This window comes from Ursus arctos, unplaced genomic scaffold, assembly GCF_023065955.2.
Source record: "Ursus arctos isolate Adak ecotype North America unplaced genomic scaffold, UrsArc2.0 scaffold_3, whole genome shotgun sequence".
Taxonomy (NCBI): domain Eukaryota; kingdom Metazoa; phylum Chordata; class Mammalia; order Carnivora; family Ursidae; genus Ursus; species Ursus arctos.
In genome coordinates, this window is record NW_026622985.1 from 47,771,529 (window position 1) to 47,798,385 (window position 26,857).

Genomic DNA, 26,857 nt, shown 5'->3' on the forward strand with positions numbered 1-26,857 from the left:
ACCATGATACAAAGTATAAAAAATACTATATTGTAAGTTTCTCAGGTGACTTTTGCAGGGAGAGAAGGTTGAGTCTGAAGCTATATTTCTTTCAGAACTTTGAGTCAGAATGGTATAATCAATGAAATCTACCAATTAACAATAGAACAGGTGGACATGAGCCAATGCAATTGATAACCAGACTTCTCTAGAAACTCTGCCATCACTGCAGTTACTAGACCCAGTCCTACAAAGTGTAGTACCTATGAATGCGTTTTTATATTAATTTCTTTGTGCTAATCTCTTTAAAATACTACAAAAAAAGATATTGAATACTTTGTTTGCTCAAATTGTACTAGATGATGATGATTACCTTAAGGGATCCATGTGAGATCATTTCTGCTACAGTTTGATGTCTGACCTTCTTCACTGGTTATTCTATCCACAAGGCAAGAAAAATAAATGCAAAAAATGAAAGTGCAATTACATTTCACTTGATTTCAACAAAAGATAATTTTTTCAGACATGCACCTAGCTTTTTTAAATTGTGATTTATTATTGATTTGAAGTTAATTATTGAGGCTTTAATAAGATACTATGGTAAAATGAATGACAGTGAAATAGTACATGTAGAATATTATATCATAGTACTTTCTCCTCCTGGATGGGCTGCTCTGAGCTCTGCAGAGAGGGGCTGACGTGCGACTGGCAAATATTTAGAAAAACAGAACCTAGTACAACATAGTTTAGTGAAGAAGAGCTGTGCACATATCCCTATCATCCTAAGTGTATAATGCTGGTCTCATCTGCCAGAGAAGAGATCCTTTTCAGGATGATCCCCCTTTTTATACCTTGAAAATTCATGGTCTTCATCAGTCTCTTAGCTAGTTTAATGATTTTCACTTGGAAAAATTGTTCTCTCCTAATACTGGCTAGTTTAAAATCGGGCCCACAAAAGATACTTTATCCATTTATACTTTTAGCTATCTAATCATTGCTTTGGGAAGGTTGATCTTATCTACTGATTCTCACACTTTGTTGTCTGTCAGAATCAGTTGGAGGGCTTATAAAATACAGATTCCTCCCAAAGTGTGTGATTTAGTAGTTCTGGGTTAGGGCCCAATAAGCTGCATTTCTAACAAGTTCCCGGGTGACCCTGATGCTCTGTAATCCCATGGAAATAGCATAAATCACGGACCAACACATCCCGTTTGAAGGGAAAAGTTAGAGAAGAAATTTTTATCAATCAAATCAAGGCCAACGATTGTTTTTGTTGATGTTGCTTTGTTTTCATATAAAACAGTCTCCCTGGAATTTCATTGCTGATGTGTTCTCCCAAACCCTTTACCTGCTCTTGGGTCCAGGCAAGATTTCCTTATCGGAAGACCATTTGGTAACCAATTCGGTTGTTTCACTGGAGAGAAATCACTTGTAAATTGAATATCCACTGTCTAATAAGAATTGGCGATGTTCCGCCAAGAGATAGCAAATTCAGATAAATAAGCTATTTGAATTAGAAATAAAAATTAGTACACTGTACTCTGTATTTCCTGTTCCTTGGGAGTCTATAGGAACCAAGTCTGCTGCCTGCAGGCAAGTATATATTAACTTTATTGCTGTGACAATAGTTTGAAAAATGTGAGGATGGGAGGAGAAGCAACGTGAATGAGTCAGGGAACGAGTGAGGAATTCCAGGTATTGGTGAGGAATTTGTAGCTTTCCTATAAAGCACAATTAATATTTCAGGCAAAAAGGTTTTATTTATTTTTATTTTTATTTTTTTTTAATAATTCAGCTATCTTTTTTTTTTTTTTAAAGATTTTATTTATTTATTTGACAGAGATAGAAGACAGCCAGCGAGAGAGGGAACACAAGCAGGGGGAGTGGGAGAGGAAGAAGCAGTCTCATAGGGGAGGAGCCTGATGTGGGGCTCGATCCCAGAAGGCTGGGATCACGCCCTGAGCCCAAGGCAGACACCCAACCGCTATGCCACCCAGGCGCCCCCAGGCAAACAGGTTTTAAATCTTAGTACATCTAGATTCCAGAATCATAGGATTTGATACTGCATGAAAAGTCTGTGTCTGATCACAGATGAGCAGAGGGTATCTTAGTGTTTTAGAATAAATCAGGTTATACTACCTTCTTTGCTTCTTTCCAGTGGATCTGTAGTCATCATCTAAGACTAATTTGAGAAAATGTCATTGTGAGCTCAGGGTCTAAGGATATTTCAGGAAATATTTTGATGCCATATCGAGTTTTTTATACATCTTTTTGTCTTGCCTATATACCTGCATAAAAAGAATTGGGATTATCATAATTGCTTTTGAATATCTTGAATCAATTTGGTATCTCTCTTATATATTTATCACTAGTTTTGCATATTGTGTTTAAAACCACTGGGAAACAATTAGACAGTGGTTTCATTTTTCAACAGTAGATAATATTAAAAATTATTGAATGAGTGTAAAATGAATGTAAAATTATTTTTAGATCAATTTCCAACATTTTATTAAATTAATGTTTATTATATTGAGTTTTTTTTGAATGGCTATTTATTCTAGCCTGGCATTTAAGTTAGCTTGTTATGGTTTTTATGTAATGGAACTTAAAATCGTTCTTTCCAAGTCAGTAAAGCTGGTTTTGTAAATGCCCAAAAAGGAACCTAGTGACATTTCTTTACTGACATTGTTGAGATGATGTGAGGAATTATACAACAGTCTTAATATTTAAGTTGTTGGTTAATGCGACTATGGTAGACAATATACCTGGTGGTGATTTTAATGATGCTTATTTTTCCTCTGAGAAACAAGTGATACCTATTTTATGATACGCGTCCAATGTCTTTTCACTCAAAACTAACTTTTCATTGTGAAGAGGTGAAAGACAAGACTGCTAATGGGGGGAAAAACACTAAAAAATGCAGGGATGAAATGTAAATGAATCTCAAGCGGAACAACTTGGTCAACATGAAGAAGACACATTACACTATTTTATGTGGAACGCCTTTTCCTGGAACCTCTGAGAAATAAGATAATTACTAACTCACTCTTTTGGAGTTTTATTTTATTTTTTATGATGATGAAAGCTGGGAGTCTGTTTTTGTCAATTGCGGTTTGAGGGTATAATTTAAATTTAAAATGACAAAAGATGTATATTATGTCATTAGTGGGATTTTGTTATTCCTCTTACATGTTTCTCACTAGTTTTGCATATTCCGTTCAAAACCACTCTGAAACATTGGGTGGTTCCATTTTTCATCACTAAATCAAGTTAAAATTTTTTCTGAACAACTCTGATAATTATTTGCATCATTTTCGTGAGGGGCAGGATGCAGACTTGAGAATGTGATGGGAAGCCTGCTGCATTAGAGACCACGTGCCCGAGACGAAGCAGATCTCCTTAGCCAGAATTTCATTAATGAGTGCTTTTACAGCCTTAGTAACCTTCAGCACACCCTTTTTACTTTCTTCGAGTCTAAAAAGGGAGCTCGTTTGTCCTAAATGAGTGGATTTCAACTATTTTCTTCTTACTGTAAGAAGCTGTTCAAAAGAACTCTTGCATATTCCGGTATAAACAAATAAAAGGGAGATTGTCCTGGTTCAAGGCAGGAACCTCTTCTGGAGAGCACTGTGAGTCGACTCACAGGTCCCACGGCATCCTGAGGGACAGAGAGTTTGAACACCATTGTAGCAAATTCTAAATTTCCCCCCAGGTCTAAAATGCAAAGCTTGGGTCCATCATCCCTGAGGTAAATTGCCAGCTCCACAATATTTCCATCTCTTGAATTTTATATATTGATTTCTTAACTGAGTGAAAGTTTAGTTGTAATATCAAATGGAATAAAATACTTTTTTTTTGACTGACAGGAACATAAGATTTTCTTGTTTTGACTTAAGTCACATGCACATTGGAATAACTTCTTTGTTAAAAACCTTATAACTTATCAGTCCTAATATAATTTTGCAAGAGGTAGAAGTTAATCTATGAAAGAAGGAAAATTCAGTGCCACTTTCTTCGGCAGTGGGTTATCTGCCTAATGACTTAACGCTCTTCCTCCCTTCTACCCCAACTCAGTCTCCTTGCTCTCTTTCCCCTGCCCCACACTCTGTGGTTGACCAAGATCCTTCCTTCATCTGATTGTTCTGGGAACCTTGAAACACCCTGCTTTTCCCCTTTCCTTCTCTGTTGCTACTAATGCGTTAAGAACTACATTTTCCCTGCTGATCGAGTTTAGAAAAGCGAGAAGAGTTCTCACTACAAGTGGATTATCACTTTTGGGTGTACCCTTGGGAGTGGCTAGATGCTACAACCCGGTTTGTGACGCAGAATTTATTTCTCATAGAGAAATGATGTTGTAAGCGTACACCAGAGACTATAGAATGTTTAGTAGTGTATAGTACAGTTCGTTTACTGTACAGGTGAATTCCACAATGTGTGTTGGTCTGGGAGCCTATCAACTATTGTAAAAGCTATTTCTACAGAAAAGTCTGGTCTGTGTTTCAGATAGAGTTGAATGCGGAATATTCCTAGTTGGGGACTGACCATATTCATCGGTTGATCTACAGGTGCATACATTCAGTGGTTCTGCCTCTCTCCATTAGACAGACTCAACACTTTCTTTTCCTTTCTCTTTTCCACATTGAATTTAGCCTGAGAGGCTGAAATAGAGGGAACATTTTCAGATCTGAGCTATGTTTCCTTTTTAATTTGATAGAATAGAAACTGGATGCAATAAAATTGAGAGGTGGTACTAAGATCACATTAGGATTTGTGAAATGGACAATTGCCTTACATAAATAGCAAGTAAAAAATCAGGCGAGTTCTTCATAAACATTTTATTCTGGGGTGTGCTTATTTTCTGAAACTACCTCTACTAAATCTCCTGTCAGTCTTGAAACTAGAAGGCAGAAAAGCTTCTAGTGCTACAGCCAACTGCAGTGTAGCCAGAGAAACAGGCAACAAAAATAGAACACCAGGATTGCTGTGCGTGGGTGAGGCAGAAACCACATTATGAGCAAAAGCTTCCAGTATTATTTTAGAACCAATACAGAGCTCTGCACTTCTCTCCTCTCTCTTCCAAAAACACATACTATAAAAATAAAATGAAATTAAATGTATGTGCATTTGCCCTCTTAGAATTATGATTCTTAATTTTTTTTTTATGCCTGCCTTTCTTTGGAGGCGAATCGCCAGTGTGGAAATACAGTGTGTAAAGCAAGCTTGGAGGGAGGAAAGAGTTAATTGCTTTTAAGGCCCTGCAATAGAGAATTATGGTTTGAAAGATAGAGGCTGGACAGCTGGGTTTGCTGGGGTATTTTTAAATGCATTAATGCAGGCTCCAATCACTCGGCCATGCTTGACCTATTTTTGGCTCAGGCCGACCATTGTTCTATTTCTGTGCCTGTGGGCCATGCCGTTGTTGATTCATATGCAAATGGATTATCACTAGCTTTAGCCAACTTGAGCTGAGAGAGACCAGAGAGGGGGAAGAGACACACACAAACAGATAGAAGGGCACCGGCTGAAGCCACTTGCAGGACTGAGGGTGCTTGCAACGAAACTCTAGCAGCCTGAAGAACTATAAGCCAGGTTTAATTGGTTTCTTTTTCTCGTGGGTAGAGTTAATATTTTTCTACTTATTCTGACAAAGCAATAACCCCGAAGCACATTCCTGTTTCCCACCTGCTTTTAGTTTCCGGGATAACCTAAACTCCAGAGAGCCATAGCATCCAGTTGGTCCTTTCTGCTCTGTACACAGGTTGGTAACACAGGAAAAGTGTCCAGATCTTTTAAAAAAGTGTATGTCCACCTTAACAGAAAGGAAATCATTGTTGAAGTTGGTCGGCTGCTGCCTCCCCTAAGGGAGGAGGGAGGACCAGGGAGGGTAGCTCCTGGGGCCCGTGCACTGAGCAGCGATGAATCTTTCATGTAGCTGAAGTAAGAGTGATTGGAATATGCTGCAGACAATTTACGAGAGTGACTCGTGTTTTTCCTCAGATGGGGTGGCTGGACGAGAGCAGCTCTTGGCTCAGCAGAGAATGCACAGTATGATCAGCTCAGGTAAGATCCTCTTCCATAACTGAGACATTTTATGTGTGAAAGGAGGCTGACTTGGGAAATGCAGCTAAGAAAAAGCACCTCTCAAGGATTTGCTGCTTTTTGGTGTTGATGTTGCTATTTTCTTGGTGCGTCTGTAGGGTTTAACTTAGATCCCTTCCATTACCGTTTCTGTGCATATTCAGTGTTTAGGGACGACAGCTTCTGAATGAAATCTCAAAGCTTCCGATGAAGGATGGGACTGAGATAAGTAAAATGTAGTTGGGGGTGCTTTGCCTTACTATGCAACTAGAAGAAGGAGATCTGTACTGATTGCAAGCTATTCTAATGGGACTTTAAAAATCAGGTAAGTTCATACTGGAGCTTCAGTGTAAATTGCAGCCTGCGCTAGCCCGATGATTTTATATTTACAGCGTGCATCCAGAAGCACATCTATTTATAGATGTACCTTCTGAAATGTGTTTGCTAGGAGTTGCAAAGGTAGTTTTAATGTGGCTTTTTCTCATCAGCCCAAAATGAAACTATTTAGGATGGAATAAAATTATTATTAGCAGATGGTTATTTTAATTTTCTTGAAAAACATTTGGAGAGCCTAGCATTGTCAGGCAGGTGGACGGCACAGCACACACATAAAGGTGTTACACACAGGTGCAACCATTGAAAGAATAACAGTAACAGATTCTGGTTTTCCAGCATTATGTACTTGCACCTTCAAGGCGATGTGCTGAGGAGATCAAGCTTGTCAGCGTTATCAATTTCTGTTTGTGAAAAGAGCAGGCTCTCCGGGCAATATCACTTAGTTGTAATTGTTGCTCTTCATATTTAATCCCACAGCCAGTTCCTAAAGCTTGGGGGCTTGGGCTTTTTATTTCCGTCCTCTTCGGAATGCTTCCGTCTAAATTGGCTTAAAGTTCTCCCTCACATCTTCTGAGTCCCTCTGTGGGCTTAATTGTAATTCTAGGTCACCACATAGATCTCCACGCAAAGAATGCAACATAAAGCAGCGTTTGCTTGGTAGAGCTCGATGTGAAAGAAATATTCCACAGGTTGGCAGGATCTCTGTTGCAGTGCTGAGCACCTTCCCATTTACGGATCTGTGTTTGAAGCAAGTTTTCTTTAAACCTCGGTTAGCTGCGATGATTTTGAGATACTTCTCTTGACCCGATTTTTTCTTGGACTCAGAGTGAGAGATCAATTTTGTGTAATTTGATATGTTTCCACTTACATGACTGGAATTATATTAATTAGGAGTGTCCGCTTACCTGAAGCAACCGTACAAGAGTTTTAATATGGTTTATTATCGTCTATTATCTTTGTGGCTGTAAAGTTGACAAGAGCTTGGGGAGGGGTCAGCTGGTGTGTCTCAAATGGAACTAGTCACTTAACTTAGCCTTTTATTTTTTAAATATGGATTGACTTTTTAAAAGTGACTCTTTTAGGGATCTTTTCAGTACTACATCCTTTCAGTCCTCACCTCTGTGTAACAAGTTTAATGTTTCTTTCACATGGCAGAAGCAAAGCTGTGCCTTTCAAGCAGGAACTGGCTGCTGACGCTGAACCTCTTGCCACAGGCTACAGGGGTTCGCAATCCTCACCGTTTCTAATGTCTTTGATAATCACATGTAACTTTACTCCATTTTTCAGTTGAGATTGCCCCTTTCCTGACATTAAAGCAATAATATGTTTGAGCAGGGAAGTGCTTGAGACTGTCCATGTTATTGTCAGTTCTACAGGAAGGGAAGCATCCTTTAAGCACCAACTATTAAATGAAAAGTGATGTAGATTGACATCAACTCCCAAACCTGTCTGGTATAAATACATAAGGAAACTCCAGGTTCTGTTTTATTTTTTAAATTTGAAACATGAAATCACGTGCATCCGTGCTACCATGTTGTGTAACATTTGCTTTTCTTTAATATGATACGGCCTTACATTTAATTCCCCCAGTCTTTAATCACGTACTTCCTCTGAGGCATTGGCTCTCAAACTTGGAGTCATCAAGACTATTTCACAAAATACTGAAGCCTTGGTCACACCCCCAGAGTTTCTGATTTAACTGGTATGGGAACGAACCTGGATATTAGAATTTTTAAAATCTCATGTGCAAATCTAAGCTGAAGTAAACTTTGAGTATCACAGATGTACCAGTAGGAGGAAGTGATGGTGATCCTGGTGACCCATTTCAGTAGGGTTTTCCTTTAAGTTAATTGCTAAATTTGGGGTGTGTTTATCTTAATTTATCAACAAATTTCATTCCACTCCCTTTTGGACCAGTGGCATGGATGTGATTAATACACATAGGAATTGATGGAGTCTTTGGATCTGGAAGAGTTGTCTGGAGTGCAGAGTGGTAGCGAGAACGCTGTTTGCTCTGGGAGTCAAGAGCTCTGTGTTCTAGCAAGCGCCAGTTGTATAACTGGTTACTCATCTGTAAGCTGAACAATGATGATGTCCTACTGTTTACCTCTTGGCATTCTTATGAGGTTCAAATGTAACAACATGTTATTAAAGTGCAGACTCACTATTATTATAACTATTTTTAGTGAATGAACCTGGGCTTCTGGCTCTTCAATACCATGCTCTGTCTTGCCGAACAAGCTAGATAGATGAATTGGATTGTGTGTCACATGGAACAATGATGTTCTGTTTTGATAGTAAGGTTTCTTTGGTTATCTTATACTTCAGCTACTTTTATTGGTTTTTCTGGTCTGATAAGTACTAGTCCTTTCCTTGTGCAAATTGTGACTGTAAATCAGAGCAGCTTGTATCTGTGTGTGCGCACGCTCATGCACGTGTGTGCATGTGTGTTCTGTAAAATGTCTCATTACATAATAATCAAAGGCAAAGAATTTGCAGAATATGTAATTGAACAGTGAAACCCCAACAGCAGATTTCTTGGGATTAATTGTTTTAAAAAGCTTTGTTTTATTGTTAGCTATTGCTTTGAAGTTCCCACTTGCTATTTTAGTTAAACTGGATACTGTGCATTAATAAAGATGATTTTCTTCAGAGTTCTTTATAGACTGTTGAATTGCAAGTATTTTACATAGTTACATTTTTTTTGCTAATATTGACTCAGCTAAGGCAAGACATTTTAGGTAGAACTAGGTTCTACAGCACAGTCTGCTAATGTGTTTTTAGTTAAAAAGCTCTATAATATTGAATTTTGGAATTTATTATGAGTGACACATTTTGCTAGGTCAATCTCTACTTTTGTGGCTTGTGTGGGCCAATATAAGTGATAACTGTGGCAGAAACTGAAGCATGTACAAATATTGACTCAGGTCACTTAGCAGTAGCTGGCAGAATTTGGGGTGTTCTCCTGTTGCCAGGCATGTTGCTTAACATGTTGGACAGCAGAGCTGTCCAGACAATATTGGAATGATTACTATAAAAGAATTTCCTAGAGTTTGTACAGCATTAATGTAAAATACATTTAAAATAAGGAAAATTCATATTTTTACTATGTATTCTTATTTTAGGGTATAAAAGAAAAGCATTTAAATCTAAATCCTGAATTTCTTTTATGGAAAACATATCTTCACCCTTTCAAAATCTTTTTTTTTTTTCCCTTTGGTGTGCATTGTCAAGGGGAAAGGAACATTTTAGATTCAGTAGCCATTTATGTCTACTTGGAAAGCAGAATCTAATTATGAAAATGTAAGTCTGTGAAATGCTCCTGTCATGTCAAGAATCACTTCTGGTATTTCCCGTAATTACTGTTTTGCTGTTCTCTAACTCAAGTTATCTTCACTTACAAGGCTGTTATCAATTTGAATATCTGATAGATAGTGATCAGAAAGCTAGTTATAAATAGGTCCATTGAAGAAGGGGATAAGAATGAGTATTGTATATTTCTGTGGACGACACCAGTGGAATATGTGTTATGTCCATTAAGCAAGAAAATTCAATAAAACCCCTCAGAAGACTAAAATAAACCCAAATTCTGAATTTAAAAATGAGGATTTTGATTTTGAAGATGAGAAATTTGAAAATGTACTACATAATTTCTCACCATTGGTAGATAGTAAAGTGATTCCAGAATGGTATAAGCTGGCAAACACTCACCCTACACACACACATGTGTACACACACATGGGTGCAGTATTCATGATATGACCTAACATATCATATGACCTAACATATCTTGGAAACTAATAGTCAAGGGAAAAATTGAACTGGGGGCTTTTGATACCAACAGAGAGAACCTGACAGGGCCTGCATCCTAGGCCTCCTAAGAATTTCACTGACAAGATGACAACTTCCTGAATATTCTCACTAACATTCTCAAATCTGAAGAGAAGCACACTGGGTAGATAACCTCAGCTTTTGTGGTGGTGGTGGTGGCGGTGGTGGTGGTTGTTATTGTTATTTCTTGGGAGTGAGAAATAGTAGAAATGATTCTGGAAAAGAAACTAGCGAAATGGAGGAAGGTGAACAAACACTGCCTCTCTGGAGAAACGAAGGCGTCAGAACAATATTCTAAATTGGGAACACAATCCATAGTTCTTTTCAACGAAATACCCTTCTCCAATTCATCTTAGATGTTCCACCAAGAAGAAAACATCAATTTACTGAATCCATGGAATTGTCTAATAATTGTTCCCCACAAATAGAGCTCCTTAATAAGAACATAAATTCCATAAAACAAGAGCTCAAAGATGAGATGATAAAACAATAGCATGAGATGAAAAAGGATATTTTAGATCTAGGGAAACAAAATTGAAAATGAAAAAACCATGGTAATTATAGAACAAAAATACTCATTAGAAATAGCAGGAAGCAGAACAGACACCAGTGAAACTCTTTACCAACAAAGGGGAAAGGTTTAAGACAATCACAGGGAATGAAAAAGGAAAATGGATTCAAGCAATTGGAAAGAAGTCAATTAATAAGAAAGACAAAGGCAGCATAACAAAGAGATTATTTATATCCCTGAAGTTGGTATTCTAAAGCAATGAAACAGAAGATAATTTTGGGAAAAGATGAAAAATTATTTCATTGGAAAAGAAAAAATAAATCTGTAGATTGAAAGGGCTCTCCTCTTTAAGGACAGTTTGCTGCAAATGCTCATCACAGAGTCATATCCTAACTGGACTTTTTATTGATTTTTGAATAATAATTTTTCAGGGGCTCAGCAGGTAAAGCAAAGATCTGTGGTGGGGGGAAGGTGGGAGGGAGGGAATGTATGGGATTCAAGAAGGCTTATCAGGAATCTCCAACATTTAGTGACAGAAGATAATGAAGAAAAATCTTTGAAGTTCAAAATGAAGTGTAATCCAATGGTCCATCCAGGCAAGAGTTATTAAAATATAGAGAAAATGGGTAGGCAGGTCAATAATTCCCAAGCATGAACTAGACTGCTTGACAGTGAAACCCACACAATGAAGAGGTGAATGTAAAAGCAAAAAATGAAATTGAGAAGTAGAAAAAGCATAGGAAGATTAATGGGGTAAAGAATGAATCTGTTTAAACAAATATGAGACGGTGGTTATAGGACAGAAAGCAAATTGTATCAAGTAGGGCAATGTTCATAAACATAACCAATATGAGGCATTAGAGAGAGGTGAGATGGAGAGATGTGTGAAAGTGCTGATATTTTCTTTCTGAGCGGGGACAGACTCCCTGCAGCTTAAAATAGAAACACAGAGGTTTAAAAAAAAAAAGACTCGAAACACGGATTTTTTAAATAATTTATTTAACCCTAGAAAGATCTTTTTGGAAATGGTACCTCATTTAGGAAGGAAGCATTTAGGATGTTTATGGCCCCTTTGGTTGCAGTTTTTAATTCTGTTAAAATCATTTAAATTTAATGTTTTTTGAAGAAAAATAACATCAATGATGTGATCTCACTTTTATGAAGGTATATGTTGTTTATCTAGCCATCTCCCAGAAGAATTAATACATAGATGGAAAGAAATCAGAGAAAGTTTTGTGTGTGTGGTGGTGGTCCTGTTCCTGGGGGGGGGGGGGTCTTTTGTTTTCATCATTATGCTTTTTTGCCTTGTATGAATTTTTACAATATACCCATATTTTCTACTGATTCTTATACACCCACACACAAAGGTATTGTGCCCAAATCCTAATGGTGTTTAATTGTAAGTAGTAGGTAAATTAGGTTGTCTTCTGCTGCAAGTAACAGAAAATCCTACTCAAAGTGACAAACAAGGAAATTTATCACTTAGTAAAATAGCAGGGTAGTTGGCAGCACCAGGCAGTCAATAATGGCAACAAACTACTCCCCTGTGTTGGCCGTAGAGTTGGTGTCATCATAGGTCTGTTTCCTCCAGAAGGCACGAGTTGACGTGTCTATTTATGCATGACAAAGTCCGGAGACATAGAAGAGATACTTTGCTTCCTTGGATATTTTCTCTAGGAAGTTTTACCCAAAATTTCTCCAGCGAATTGTCCTTCATAATTTATTGGCCGGAATAGCAGCATCTACCCATGCATTAGCTAGGCACAGAGAAGAATGGTACTACATAATAGCTCCTTAGGGTCGTACTGAGCCTAGGAAGGTGGATGCTGCAGCAAACCTTTTAGTTTTTATTAGGAAGAAGGAAGGCGGAGAAGAATGCATTTTAGCTAGGCACCAGCAGTATTTGCTACAGTGTATATGCTGCTGATTGGAATTTTCTTTTTTCTTTTCTTTTTTTTTTTTTTTTTAAGATTTTACTTATTTATTTATTTGAGAGGGAGGGGGAAGAGAGAAAGAGAAGCAAGCCTGAGCTGGGGCAAACGGGTAAGGGGCAGAGGGAGAGGGAGAAGCACACTCCCTGCCGAGCAGGAGCAGGGAGCCCAATACAGGGCTCCATCCCAGGACCCCAGGATCGTGACCCAAGCCTAAGGCAGACACTTAACCAACTAAGCCACCCATGCGCCCTTCTTTGTAACTGTCTTTAGTTTGTATTTCTTAAGATATAAATAATTAAAGGAAGTAGACCATGTAATTTCTTTCAGTTGAATCGTGGGTGTTACTTCATTTTCATGAAGATATACATCATTTTAACAGTGATAATTTTTTTTTACTAGTATTGAATAGAAAGCCTTTCTTAGTACTATCTGTTGTTAGAAGGAACCCTAAAAAGAGTAGTTATGGAAGAACACTTGGTCTCTGTAGGGTTGTAAATCATTTTTTAGAAAAGAGGAAAACCAACATGGTAGACTACTGTAAATTTGAGTAAAATATTCCTTTAATGTTGGCTTTGAAGGATGCAGAAAATATTAAGGGAAATTTATCTAATGTATAAACTTTTCAGTACACTGAAAGAGGATTATTTTTAAAATATTCAAAATGCAATTTCTTTGCCAGTATGTTGTTATAATTATTACATTTTCAGAGTAATGAACAATTTTAACAATCTGGAATAGTAACTGCATTTTAACAATTTTTTTCTGAATTGGAATACTTTGAAAACAATTTAATTGGAATAAAAGTCCATGAAAATGACTTTAAAAATAAGCTTTCTGTAGAGAAATTCAAAGATATTTTGGCATGTGCTTCAAATCAGAGTGGCAGTGCTGTGGTCTGTCCCATTCTTGAAAGAAAGATGACATGCCAGTGGTTGGCTTGGATGCATTGCGTCCTTATTATGGACACTTTTCCCTTTTCTCATTTTGGGAGATTGACAATTAGGAGATGAAGGAATGAGAAAATACCTTATATCTACTAGTCCCATTCTACCCCCACTAAGTCACTTGCACAAAACAAATTTAATTTAAATGAATTTTTGCAATACTAACTGACCTACACTTTAAGTTATCAGAGAACATTATATTTAGGGTTTCTCTGCGATGCTACGGTTCATGAATACAAAACTAAGTAATGCTTATGTTCTAGAAGAGTATCAGTTCCATTCATTATTTTAATATTAAATTTTCCATGGTGAAATAAGTGATAGGCCTTTTATATATAGTGCTTTTAAAATACCCAATAATTAAATCCAATGAAAACTACATTTAAGGAAGAAGAAGATTTACCAAACCACAGAGTGTAACTAGTCATTTACTTATGATTAAACTCTTTGCATGTTGATAAGGTTGGAAATACCCCAGAACTTCATTTTTTTTTTTTTTTTACTTCTTCCCCTCATGGCCTACCACTTATATTGAAACATTCAATTTATAATTTATATTCAGTCTTGACACAGTTATAGCCCTGTGGATGTCTTTTTCAATTATTTGAGGTAAGTTTTGATGGGTATCGAGGGCATGACATATATCCAAAATGTGTTAAAATAGTTTTAAATTTTAAAATTTGAAATTAAAAACAAAACAAAGCAAAAAAAAAAAAAGAAACCAAGAAAATTTCACTGAATTTCCATTAAATTACATTGTGGCCTGGGAGTTCTTACATTAGTAAAAATATGTTTACCCAGAAAGTTTTCAGGGAACTACATGTAGGATGAACTAGAAAAGTTTTTGGTGAATTGAACATGATTTAAATTTTAGTCTTGACGGTGCTTTTTTAAAAGTTTTTATTTAAATTCCAGTTAGTTAACATACAGTGTAGTATTAGTTTCAGGTGTGCAATTTAGTGATTCAGTACTTAAACAACGCACCCAGTGATCATGGGGACAAGTGCCCTCCTTAATCCCCATGGCCTATTTAACCCATCCCCGCCCACCTCCCCTCTGGTAACAATTCTCTTTAGTTAAGAGTCTGTCTTTTGGTTTGCCCCCCACCCCCCACCCCGCCTTTGATGATGCTTTTTTAATCTACTTACAAATAAAATTTAGTTGTGTATTTTCAATGTATGATTTTACTTCAGGAACCACTCATTTTAGATTAAAAAAATATCACAATCAGTTATCATTTTCATGGTTTTTCTGCCGCATTCCACTCTGATCTAATTGTTGTGGAAGTTTAGGAGGTCAGTGGTTGAAGCCCTGTGTTTTCATCATTTTTTATCACTGTCATTCTTCATATTGACATAATAAGCTAACGTTTCAGAAGCTTTTTCTGTACCAGACATTGTTTTATCATTTAATCCTTCCTGCAGTTTGAAGAGGTCTGTAGTAGTTACAGCACTATTCATATTTTGCAGATATGGAAACAGGTTCAGAGGAACTTACTGATGGTGATCACGGCCAAGAACTCGCAGGGTCGGGTTTGAACTTGGTTTGTTTACCATGTCTCTGTTCCTGTTTACCATGTCTCTGCCTCTTTTTCTCAAAGTGAAAAAATATTTTGCATTGGATAGAGTGTTTCGTATCTGGTATCATCTATATTTATAGATAAATGTCTAGGCATACTTCTTAGTCCTGGGAGATTTAAGGCACAAATAGGCAACTATGTTGAAAGGCTTGGTGGAGGAGCCTTACTTCACATTTCCAGGGCTTAATAATGAAATTGGAGCAAGTTAACACTATCTACTGAGAGAGTCTAGGCAACCTCCAGAGTTCCATGAGATTTGATGATAACGCAGTGCAATGAGCACACACTCTGGACAGAACCAATGTCCCCAGTGCATTTGGCATGTTTGCCACTGCTCGCAATACATCTTAAAAGTCATAAAGGTAAGGTTTGCACCACTTCAGAATAGCACATTATTACTAATGTAATTTAGCAGAAGAATGTTTTTGGGTTTTTTCCCCCCAAATATTAGCCCCATGGGGTTCAGTGTGTTTTTTGACCAAAATATTAGAATTATACCCACTTCCTTACCTAATAATGGGGGGGGAGGGGAGTCAGTAAAGTCTGTGTCTCCACTCAAAACCTGATCTCAACATGTTATGTCACATTCTTAAGCCAAAAGAATAACCTAGCTAACAAAATTTTACTCTGTTTTGAAGATATATTGGTCCAATATGGGTCCAATTTGGACATTTTAGGTGAAAACTGGATGGTGATGTTTTTATGTACCAACATTATATTCCATTTTACTTTATCCTGAGTTAAATTTATGCATTAAATTCACCAGTTAGGAACTAATGTAACTCTTCAAGAGCCAACTCCTTGGTTTCCATCAGCTAAGTTGTATAATCTTACTGGCTATGAGGATCTTGAGCCATCTTTATGGAATACATTGTGGAGCCATTATTGATTGTCATGTTAATGACCAACATAATTTATTGCCTTCCAGGGGACAGAAGCTTTGAAAAGATCATTAGGTGCATTAAAATCTGCAGATGGCCACACGTCTGTGGCTCTCTTTAGCAGGCTGACTCCTTTGGGTCAGTTATTCTTAGCCTGGGTATTTCTATCTTATGGCATCGCAGGTCTAAGATTAGCTTGTTAGGCGTTATCATGCCATCTGAGTTACCTCCTAATATAACTCTACACTGGAATGATTATTTATAGAAAGAGCATTCTGTCATTTTTGGGTTATTTCTAGTAGTTTAAATAAAGAAGAATAACATTCAAGTGAAACCACAGATTCCTTCCTGCTGCCAAAACAACATGATAACTGTCTGCTTAAGGGGCAATAATGTTTAAATGTGTGCTTAGGGTGATTGCAGAATTCTTTTTATCTCTGCCACCTTGACAGAAAAGGGAAGACTTGGGGTATTGATGTAGAATGCTTGTGGAAAGGCAAAGAAGCAGCCTTGATGCTTTCTGTCACAGAGCACCGAAGACTCTGGTTGATGATGACAACAAGAGACACACAGGGTTTATTTTTAGAAACAGACATTGCTAAGCTCTCTGTTTGGTGTTAATATGGCTCATAAACAGGGCTCCTCGCTGTTGACCCTTCCAGGGAAAATGGCATTTTACACACACACACACACACACACACACACACACACACACACACACACTTTTTTTTTTCACTTTGCAAGAATGACTCTATTATTAAGAACATAATTAGAACTTTTTTAAAGCTAAAAAATCTAAACTCTCTAAAATTCCTCCAAAAGATATACAGTACTTTTTAAAATTCCATGAAGACTGGGTCTAAAGGATGGTTTATGAAAAGCAATAAAATGTTATAAATACAATGAATATACACGTTGGCTATACGGTGTGGAAAAATAAGCAAATGTACATCATAAATGACTCTTAATAATATATTACAATACCTGTAAAATAATGTCATCTATGCTTCTGGCTTTATTGCAACGATATATAAAATATAATTATAAAAGATATTATGGCTATGACTCATTAAGTTGCTGATTTAAGTAGATGAAACAAAAAAATCTCAGGATATAAAAAAAGGAGGTAGAAGCCTCTGCTAACTCTTCTGGTATAACTAACTCTTGGTGAATCCAACAAATTTCATGTAAAAGAAAATGTAGTTTCACATTCGAGAAGTGATCTCTTAGCTTACTTAAACTGTAAGTTTAATTCAGATCTTGGTAATTGATATATTGCTTTTAAAGTAGAATTGTGATTTTACTCTTTTAAATTTGCATTTTATATTTCTTGATTATTCACTCTTTGTTACTAGATGATGAAATGTTAATGCGGTATGTTAATACATTTCATGTTACACATTAATTGACATGCTTTAGTATGGAAAACTTAGAACTCTATAGAAATATGCATAATTTTATTATTGAGTTATTTACTGAAAAACATACTGTCTTTTTAAAAGATAAATCTTCTTGTGCTTGCATGCAACATAAGAAATCCACAGACCATTAGGAACTTGCAAAACGACAGACAAAAACAGGAAACACACAGCAATTTAAGTGTATTCTCAAAGAAGTCCAGATGTAAATAAATTCAGAGGATTGGAAGTAGAAGCAATTGCAGGAACTCATTGCATCCCGACCATTCTTAATTAGCAGGTTGAAGGTTTGGGGAGATGATGTAATTGCTTGAAGTTTTAGAAGCTGAGTTGAAATAGTCATTCATCTGTTCATTTCTTCGCTCAAAAATATTTGAGAGCCAACCATGTAGCAGGTATTGTTTTAGACACAGAGGATACAACTATGAAACAAGATCAGGAGACGTATGTTTGACTGACTGTTCAATTGAATGATGGATGGATAAGGCTACTTCAGACAGTAATAGGTATTGAGGAAAAATAAGAGACAAATGAAATAGAAAATGACTGATGGTATCAAAGGCAGTGCAAATAATAAAGCCTTTTGAGGAGGCTAAGATACAAAGAACATCTTCCCGATAGAAATGGGTTTCCCGTCAACATTCCATTTGATCTAGAACAAATAGAAAGAAAGCAGTTAGAATAGAGCAGAAAGTGTCCCAGAGCTATTTTAGCCTCCACTTACCTCTGCCCAGTGTAAGAGATAGGGAAGCTTTTATCAGTGAGTAGCTGAGAAAGCTAGAGGAAGGCTGTTAGCTATAGACTTTCTCTATTTTCCAGAGTGAGATTTTGGAATCAGGTGACCTCTCCCTAGGGTTGAGGCTTTTGGCTAGAAATTAAGGACTTTTCGAACCACTTACCTTGGTTCTTCTCCAAAAGTTTATCTCTGTCCGTCATTCCAGCTCTAACCTCAGATATGCTGAAACTTCTTACCCAAGCAGTATGAGCCATCCTAGAAGTTTAGTGAAGTGATGAATCCCTTTTCCCTGGGGGCCAAAAAATAATGGGGACGTATATCATCCACTAAAGTTAGAAGAAAAGTCTGAAAAAATTTTCTCAAATTTACAGTCTTGCACACTTTGTTAAACGGGTTATATAACACAATATTCATTTCATGGATATTTATTGAGCCCTTTCAATGTACCAAGTATTTAATTCAGGAAAATGATGGAATAAATAGCAAATTTGTTGTAGATCTGTAGAACTATAACTCCTAAACAAAATGTTTAGAAGACATTGTCTTCACCATGTTGGGAGTAGATAGATTTGTGATTAATTGTTACAAAAGTTGAGTAAGGAAGCATTTAGATCTATTTTTAAAAAGGGAGAAACGGCAATGTGCTAAAAGCTATTTCCCCCATGTTCTGCTTTCTCATGGGTAGGGAACATTGATGGATACACATAGTAGGATGGACAAACATTTTTGAGGCTCTGACACATGATCTCACATGCTTGATGCCTCATGGGGTTTTCCCTCAACATTCCAATTGGTCTAAGTCAAAAGGAATGAAAGCACAGTTAGAATAGAGCAGGAAGTGTTCTGGAGCTATTTTAAACTCCACTGAGTTCTGCCCTCTGTAGGGGATGGGGAAGCCTTTATCGGTGAGTAGGTGAGGGAACGGGGGAAGGAGATCATCTACCATTTTCTTTAGCCTCAAGAATACTGGGACTGAGCCAAACTCCTGGACAACATGTTTTGTTGGCTTCACAGTGTAGTTTGAGGGAAATAGTTAATAACTACATTTTTCCCCCAAGGATTGTCTCATTTAATCAATTCAATTCAATTATTGAGTAATTGACAACTGTATTTTTAGGCCAGATTTCTGGTTTATCTGTTATTGCCACGCACGTGTGTGTGTGTGTGTGTGTGTGTGTGTGTGTACTAATAATCAGCTATTTACTTTTTCTGAAATACCCTTCTGCTGCTCTGTTCCAATTAGTCTTTGCTGGGAGAAATCCTAACTCTTACAAAGCACGGTTCAAATGTCTCCTAATTCCCCCCATCCCCAGCAACACTTTCCCAGTTATGTATATTATCTTCTCCCCACATCTCCTCCCCCATAGTTCTTTATTACTACCTTAGAAATTCCCACTTTCTGTCTCACACTGCGGTTATTTATGTATGTGTGCCCCCACCCCCCCCATTAGTTACATTATAAGCTCCAAGAGGAAAAGGATCATGTTTTACTTCTATTTTTATTCGCTACAGTGCCTAGCACATAATTGATCCCTGAGACTATTTTTAGATGAACGAGTGAGTGATTAAAGAGTACAGTGGTATCATAGTCTGTTTTTATAAAATTTTTATTTTTTAAAAATTATTCCTTCTTTTATGTAGAAAATAAGTCCTCAGGTTTTTTAGTGTTTTGTTTTGTTTTGTTTAATTTCAACATTATAAACTTCTTGGGATGTCAGAGCCTTTGGCTTAAAATTAAAACCATTCATTATAGAATATAAGTCAAGAATGACTTCCAGTGCTTTGACAATATATATATGATCTTAAATATTTCAATTATTCTTAGGGAAGGAATTTTATAATATTCTTACTCAACTTGATATTAAAATCAATAATTCCAATAGAAATTTCATGAAATATGTGTCTGCATTCAACATATTAAGTGTGAAATAGTTAATTTAAGACTGCCTGAATATGAATGCATTCTTTTTGGTCCAAGGAGAATAAATCTGGTTGTGAAAATGATTACAGGTGTACTTTTATATTATTCAAACACTGCTTCACATTATCTCCTATTTTTCTTTTTTGTGAAGTTTTTATGTAGAGACAGTTTTCTTAGATAAGACAAAAACAGATTTCTTTTGGCTAACAGTAGTATCAATTTGAAACAGTTTTGCCCCTCAGATTGTTATTTAGAGCTCTTCTGCATTGATTCAGGTATTATTTAATTGGCTATATTCTTTGAGAAGGGAGCAATGGAAAAGATTTTTTGGTAAACAATTTAATAATCAAATGTGAATGCCAAGGGTATCAGTAATTTAAAAAAACTATCTAAAGTAAAATGTAAGGACAGGGAGTTCACATAGTGTTTATTAAAGACGGAAGGAGTGAATCAGTCTCTGTACACAGTTATTCAAGGAGAAGAAGGAAATAAATATATTTATGTCCAAGTAGGAGAGGAACAGTAAAGAGAATAAGTGTAATATAAGTAGGAAAAGATGTAAGTTTTTTCTGGGAAGTCTTTGCTCTGGTTTAGCCTTAAAACTCAGCGCAGGAAGAGTACATTAAGCCATTAAGGCTCAGAAAATTAATTGAGTTAGTTCATATAAATGAGGTCCAAGAAAGAGGTTGGATAATAAAACCAAATTTTGTAACATAGCTGTTGAACTCAGCTTAGTAGAGCACAGGAATGAATATATGCCAATGTTCTTTCCCTTGCTGTGCCAGTTGTGTGCTCTCATTATTGTGAGTCCAAGGTAGGTTTCTAACTACTATAATAGTTGTATTGAGACGGCACAAATCAAGGTTGGTTGGCTTTGGATTTAGAAGTTTCTCATTCTTATATTAAGCATTAAAAAGAATTAGTTAAGCAAATTAATTAAGCATTAATAAAAATTAGTTCAATTTCCAAAGATTATGATTTTTGCAGCTATAAATTCAGTTACTTGGAATCACTCATCTGTTTTCTTTTCTGAAAAGTAAACTTAAAAATGTTAGAAAAAAAAAATTGGGGTAGTAAGTTAACGTACTTTTGTATACTGTAAGAAGGAGAACAATATAAACAATCTAAGGCAACTGGTAATTAAACATAATAAAAACAATGCTTTTTTAATCTGTAATCACTTCTTTCAGATTTTAATCAAGAGTTAACTCTGACTGTCCATTATCCCAATAATTAAATAGAACTTCTCCTATATCATTGGCCTGGAAAGATCAACGGTCTTTTTTTTTTTCTGCAGCAGATAATCCTAAACCTGAATATGAATATAACTGTAGAAAACCTGGTTTAAATTCATTCTAGAAAATCTTTTCCGTTTTTTAGATGACTAGAAAACATATTAAATTGCTTTGTGGATGTGGGAGAGAACATCTTTCTATTTGATTTTCTACTGCCTAGTCAACTTCCTTGGGCAATGAACCAATATAGTAGAGATTTTCTTTATGCTTTACCGATCATATATGTGAGAACCATTTTTCACATATATCTGCCATCATTGGATACTTTTGCCAAGCTGAAAGATGAAAAATAGCACAGCATTACTTTCTCTGATTACTGGTAGAGTTGAATGGTTTTCACATGTTATCAGCCATTTGGTTTTCTTTTATAGAGAGATAATTCCAGGAGTGAGAGAATGGTTAAACGAGAAAAGCCCATTAGTGAATGTTACCCTGTTAACAGATTAAATGAAAAAATAATGTGACCATCTCATTAGAGGAAAATATTCAATAAAATCCAATACCCTTCTAGGATAGAAACTGCTTGTAAACTAAGAATAGAAGAAAGGGAGCATTATCAAACAAAACCCTATCTGAAACTTTGTATTTACTGGTAAAATTAAAACGCATTTTCTTTAGCATCAGGAAGTTTGTCTTTGGAGATCCTCGTCAAAGTTCCAAGACATGAACATAAAATAAGATGTGTAAGAATTTGAGAGGAAAAGAAACTAATCCAACTAATCCAAGTTCAGTTATTTAAACCGCCCTCCAACCCTCCCCCCTTCCCCTCTAGTAACCGTCGATTTGTTTTCTATAGTTAAGAGTCTGTTTCTTCGTTTGCCTCTCTCTCTCTCTCTTTTTTCCCTTTTCTCATTTGTTTTGTTTCTTATATTCTACATATGAGTGAAAGCATATGGTATTTATCTTTCTCTGACTGACTTATTTTGCTTAGCATAATATACTCTCTGGCTCCATCCATGTCATTGCAAGTGTCAAGATTTCATTCTTTTTTATGGCTGAATAATATTCCATTGTATATATATACCACAACTTCTTTATCCATTCATTAGTTGATGGACACTCGGGCTGTTTCCATAGGTTTGCTATTACAGATAATGCCGCTATAAACATTGGGATGCATGTATCCCTTTGAATTAGTATTTTTGTATTCTTTATGTAAATACCTAGTAGTGCAATTGCTAGATTGTAGGGTAGTTCTTTTTTTTATTATAATATTTTTTTATTATGTTAGTCACCATACAGTACATCCCTAGTTTTTTATGTAAAGTTCCATGATTCGTTACTTGCGTATAACACCCAGTGCACCATGCAATCTGTGCCCTCCTTAATACCCATCACCTATTTTTAACTTTTTGCGGAAACCCCGTGCTGTTTTCCAGAGTGGCTGCACCAGTTTGCATTCCTACCAATAGTGCAGGAGAGTTCCTCTTTCTCCACATCCTTGCCAACACCTGTTATTTCTTGTGTTGTTGATTTTACCCATTATGACAGGTGTGAGGTGATATCTCATTATAATTTTGATTTGTATTTCCCTGATGATGAGTGATGTTGAGCATCTTTTCATGTGTCTGTTTGTTGGCCATCTGTATGTCTTATTTGGAGAAATAGGTGATGGGGATTAAGGAGAGCACTTGTGATGAGAGCTGGGTATTATATGGAAGTTTTGAATTATTAAATTGTACATCTAAAGCTAATATTACACTGTATGTGAACTAACGAATTTAAATAAAAATTTTTAAAGAATTAAAAAAAAGTTGTTTGCTCAGTACAAGGTCAGCATAAAACAGAAAGAATTAAAAAGATTACACAAAATGTGATAAAAGATGATACCATTTACATAGCAATTGAAGCTTTTATGGAGAAATTGGTAAAATTATTGAAGAGCAAATAAGAAAACCTGAATGAATTTGAGAGACACTGTATTCATAAATTGGAGGACTGTGTCTTTAAAAGGTCATTTATTCCCAATTCAATTTATAAATTTCTTTGTCATTAAAGCAGCCAACTTTCTTTAAGAAATAGATAATTCATGCATAATACAAAAATCAAGTGTACTAAATGGTATTATAGATGGTAAATATATATAGCAAATGCATACTAGGAAATAGTAAATCTCACTTCCACACCAACTCTACCAGCCTTTCAGCTCTCTGCCTCATTGGTAGCCCGATATCAAATTCTTTTGTGCTTTACAGATGCACTGTGTGTTGGTATAAGTTCATTTAAAATGCTATCAGAGAATATTGCATACTGACTAAAATTCAAATGTAAGAATAAATGCATAAGTGGCAATTTTGTAAAATAATAAATGAGGAGAAGAAGAATAGATATGAAGTCATACAAAGCTGTATTAATAATGATTGTTTGGTTGGGCAAGGGACATAGACAAATAGATAAAAGGACCAAAATACAGAGTTATTATTAATAACTTTTCATATGACAGAATTGCATCACACACCATGGTCAGAGGACTGTTATTAATTAAATGGTTTGGGAACAATTAATGTATTCAGTTTGTAAACTCATTGTCAAATGATATACTGAAATATTTATCTTTATAATATCATTGTTATTCAGTTAGACAGGTTACAATTTAAACTTCTACAAAGCCAATGTATAATGTATACAGGGTCATGCATTTTTACCGAGGGATGAGAAGCAATTTTTTTAAGGTTTGGGAAGAATTTTAGTTAAGTAAACTAAAGTTAAACTACTGAGAGAAGTACTCAGTGCTTGTATAGCTCACCAGTTTTCAAACGACAATTTGAGATTGATTAAATAAAAGATTCAGATTTCGGAGTAGTGTTGAGGGCAAAAGGGCTGACAGTTTAGTCAAGGAAAAAAAGCTAGATGCTCCATCCTAAAGCCTCACAAAATACTAGTGGGTGCCTGAAAACACCAATGAGTAAATAACTTTTAAGCTGAGGTCTGAGTGACTTGAAGAGCCCAGGTAGAAAGAACAGCCAGTGCAAAGGCCCGTAAGTCCAAAATGTATTTGGCTCTTTTCAGAATAAAGGCTAGTGTGGCCTTTCACACCATTTTCAACAAAACAGAGGGAAAGTGAATAGTTTGGCAAGGACTGTTTGAATATTGCATACAATCTGCCTTTTCCCAGCAAACTGGAAATGACGTAGTTTTCATACTGTTAGCATAGGATTAACAAGCTCTTCCTTGTCCTCATACTTCATTGTCTTCACATACCAATATCTGGTAGTTTGTCTTTAGAAAGCAACATTTGAGAGCTAAAGGAACAGAACATTCTTTACCTTTTTATTTTTCCATGCATACCAGAAATGTGCTGAATGTAATTCTAATCCCAGTATGCGAGAACAATTTAAAAATTGCATAGCATAGTAAATGTGATAGCTAGAAAACTCGGTGTATTGTTTTATATGTTCATTCATATTTTTATGAACCTAGTAATAGTACGTTAAAGAGTTCAGGAAAAATGAAACCGATGAAAAAACACCAGCCTCCAGTCTCACGGAGCTTATACTTTATGAGGGTTTTAGCTCAGAGTCTGCCACTCTCTGTGTGAAAGTAGGTAATTTAGTTGTCTTGATATCTATAAACCATGAGGGGAGTTGCCTGGATTACTGTTAAGGTCCCTACCAGCTTTAAAAAATGTCAGTTGAGTCACTTTTTTAATCACCTGAAACAGATCAGGTCATAGCATTGTCTTTCTTGTACTCCAAAAGTAATTTTGATGGAACAAATTGCCACAGTAATGTGTTAGTCTCTCAGTTTATAATACTACATATTTTAAAGATATTTTTTTTTTTAAATTTATTTGAGAGAGAGAGTGAGAACCAGCAGGGGGAGAGGGAAAAGCAGATTCCCCACTGAGGAGGGAGCCCAACACCGACTCGATCCTAGGGTCCTGGTATCATGACCTGAGCCGAAGGCAGATGCTTAAGCAACTGAGCCCCCCAGATGCCCCAGTCCTACATGTTTTAGACTTAGAAACTCGTTCTGCTCTGATTTGTTACAACCTTCTTCTGAAGCTTGTGCTAATGCCTCACTGGTTTTGAATGTTTTACCGATTCACAAAAGCACTGGTCCGACCTGTTTACAAAGAACTATTAAGTAACTGTTATGACTTCCTTTGCTTAGTTTGATACTTGAAAGCAATCAGAACAATCCCCTCCTCTTTCTTTTGCATGCATGCATGCACTGTGTGTGTGTGTATGCATATAATGCATGTATTACCATTATAATTGAATTAATTTTCTCTTTCCCTTTACTATTCTAATAGTAACAGAAGGCAGAAGGAAAACTGTGACTACGTACTAACCTCTTGTAGCTTAGAACCAGATATTATTTGCTTCCATTTTAGTAATGAAGATTAGCATTTTACTGTTAATCAGAAATATAAGGCTTTATTATCAGTGTTCATTTTTTTTCCTTCCTATCTCTTTGCCCAGTGACTAAATTTGAATTTTCTAGATCTTTAGAATTGCATTTCATTTTTAAAAAATAGGTGTTATGGGGCGCCTGGGTGGCACAGAGGTTAAGCGTCTGCCTTCGGCTCAGGGCGTGATCCCGGCGTTATGGGATCGAGCCCCACATCAGGCTCCTCTGCTATGAGCCTGCTTCTTCCTCTCCCACTCCCCCTGCTTGTGTTCCCTCTCTCGATGCCTGTCTCTGTCGAATAAATAAATAAAATCTTTAAAAAAAAAAATAGGTGTTATTTTGGACTAATAAATATAGCAGAAATTTCAGTTTCAGTAGCACTACAACAAATTATTATAAAGAAGCAGAAATTTATTCAAATGCCTTACTAAATATTACCACTTAATATATTTAATTGCTGCAAGTCAGTTGTTAAATAGATAAGGCATCATTTCCACCTATCTCTTTTTTTGACCATATATTTAAATCAAAGTACTTTTCTTCGCAAAAATAGTATGTTGGACTAAGTACTACAGAGTCCTTAGGAATTTTTTTATTCATAAGTTTTTCTAAACCTCAGTTATTAACAATATAGTTAATATAGTTAGAATTTAGAAAGCGAGGGAGACTATATTGGTTATTGGTTCTAGAGTCTTACTTTATTGGGTTTTGCACCTACTCTGGGTGATATTTGAATGATGCCAAAGCTACATGTTGCGATCAAGATAACAACAGTATTTTTTCCTTCTTTCTCATTCCAATCTTTTGAAATGTAATGCATGGAAATTTTTCTTTCATATGTTAAGTGTATCTCATTGCTGAATATAGTGTGCCTTACTGAAGTATTCACTTCTTTGCCAAAAACACATCAGTCATTCACAAATATTCAGTACTCTGAGAATGAAAATTTTTTTAGCTACTTGGGTAGTTGGTGAAAGCCAGTTTGCAAAGATTTCTAACTCCACAGCGTTAGACATTATTATGTGGAATCTAGGGCTTAAGTATTAACAGCACATGAAGTA

General features: G+C 36.1%; 1 protein-coding gene across 13 annotated transcripts in view; it reads left to right on the plus strand.

The window, feature by feature from the left end:
* HDAC9 (histone deacetylase 9) overlaps window positions 1-26,857 on the plus strand; it is a 906,012-nt gene that overhangs the window by 372,182 nt on the left and 506,973 nt on the right. For all 13 annotated transcript variants that reach the window (XM_048213039.2, XM_048213041.2, XM_048213042.2 and 10 more), the window contains one exon: window positions 5,977-6,039. In XM_048213039.2, the coding sequence (XP_048068996.1) occupies window positions 5,977-6,039 (63 nt within the window). The remainder of the gene's footprint in view (window positions 1-5,976; window positions 6,040-26,857) is intronic.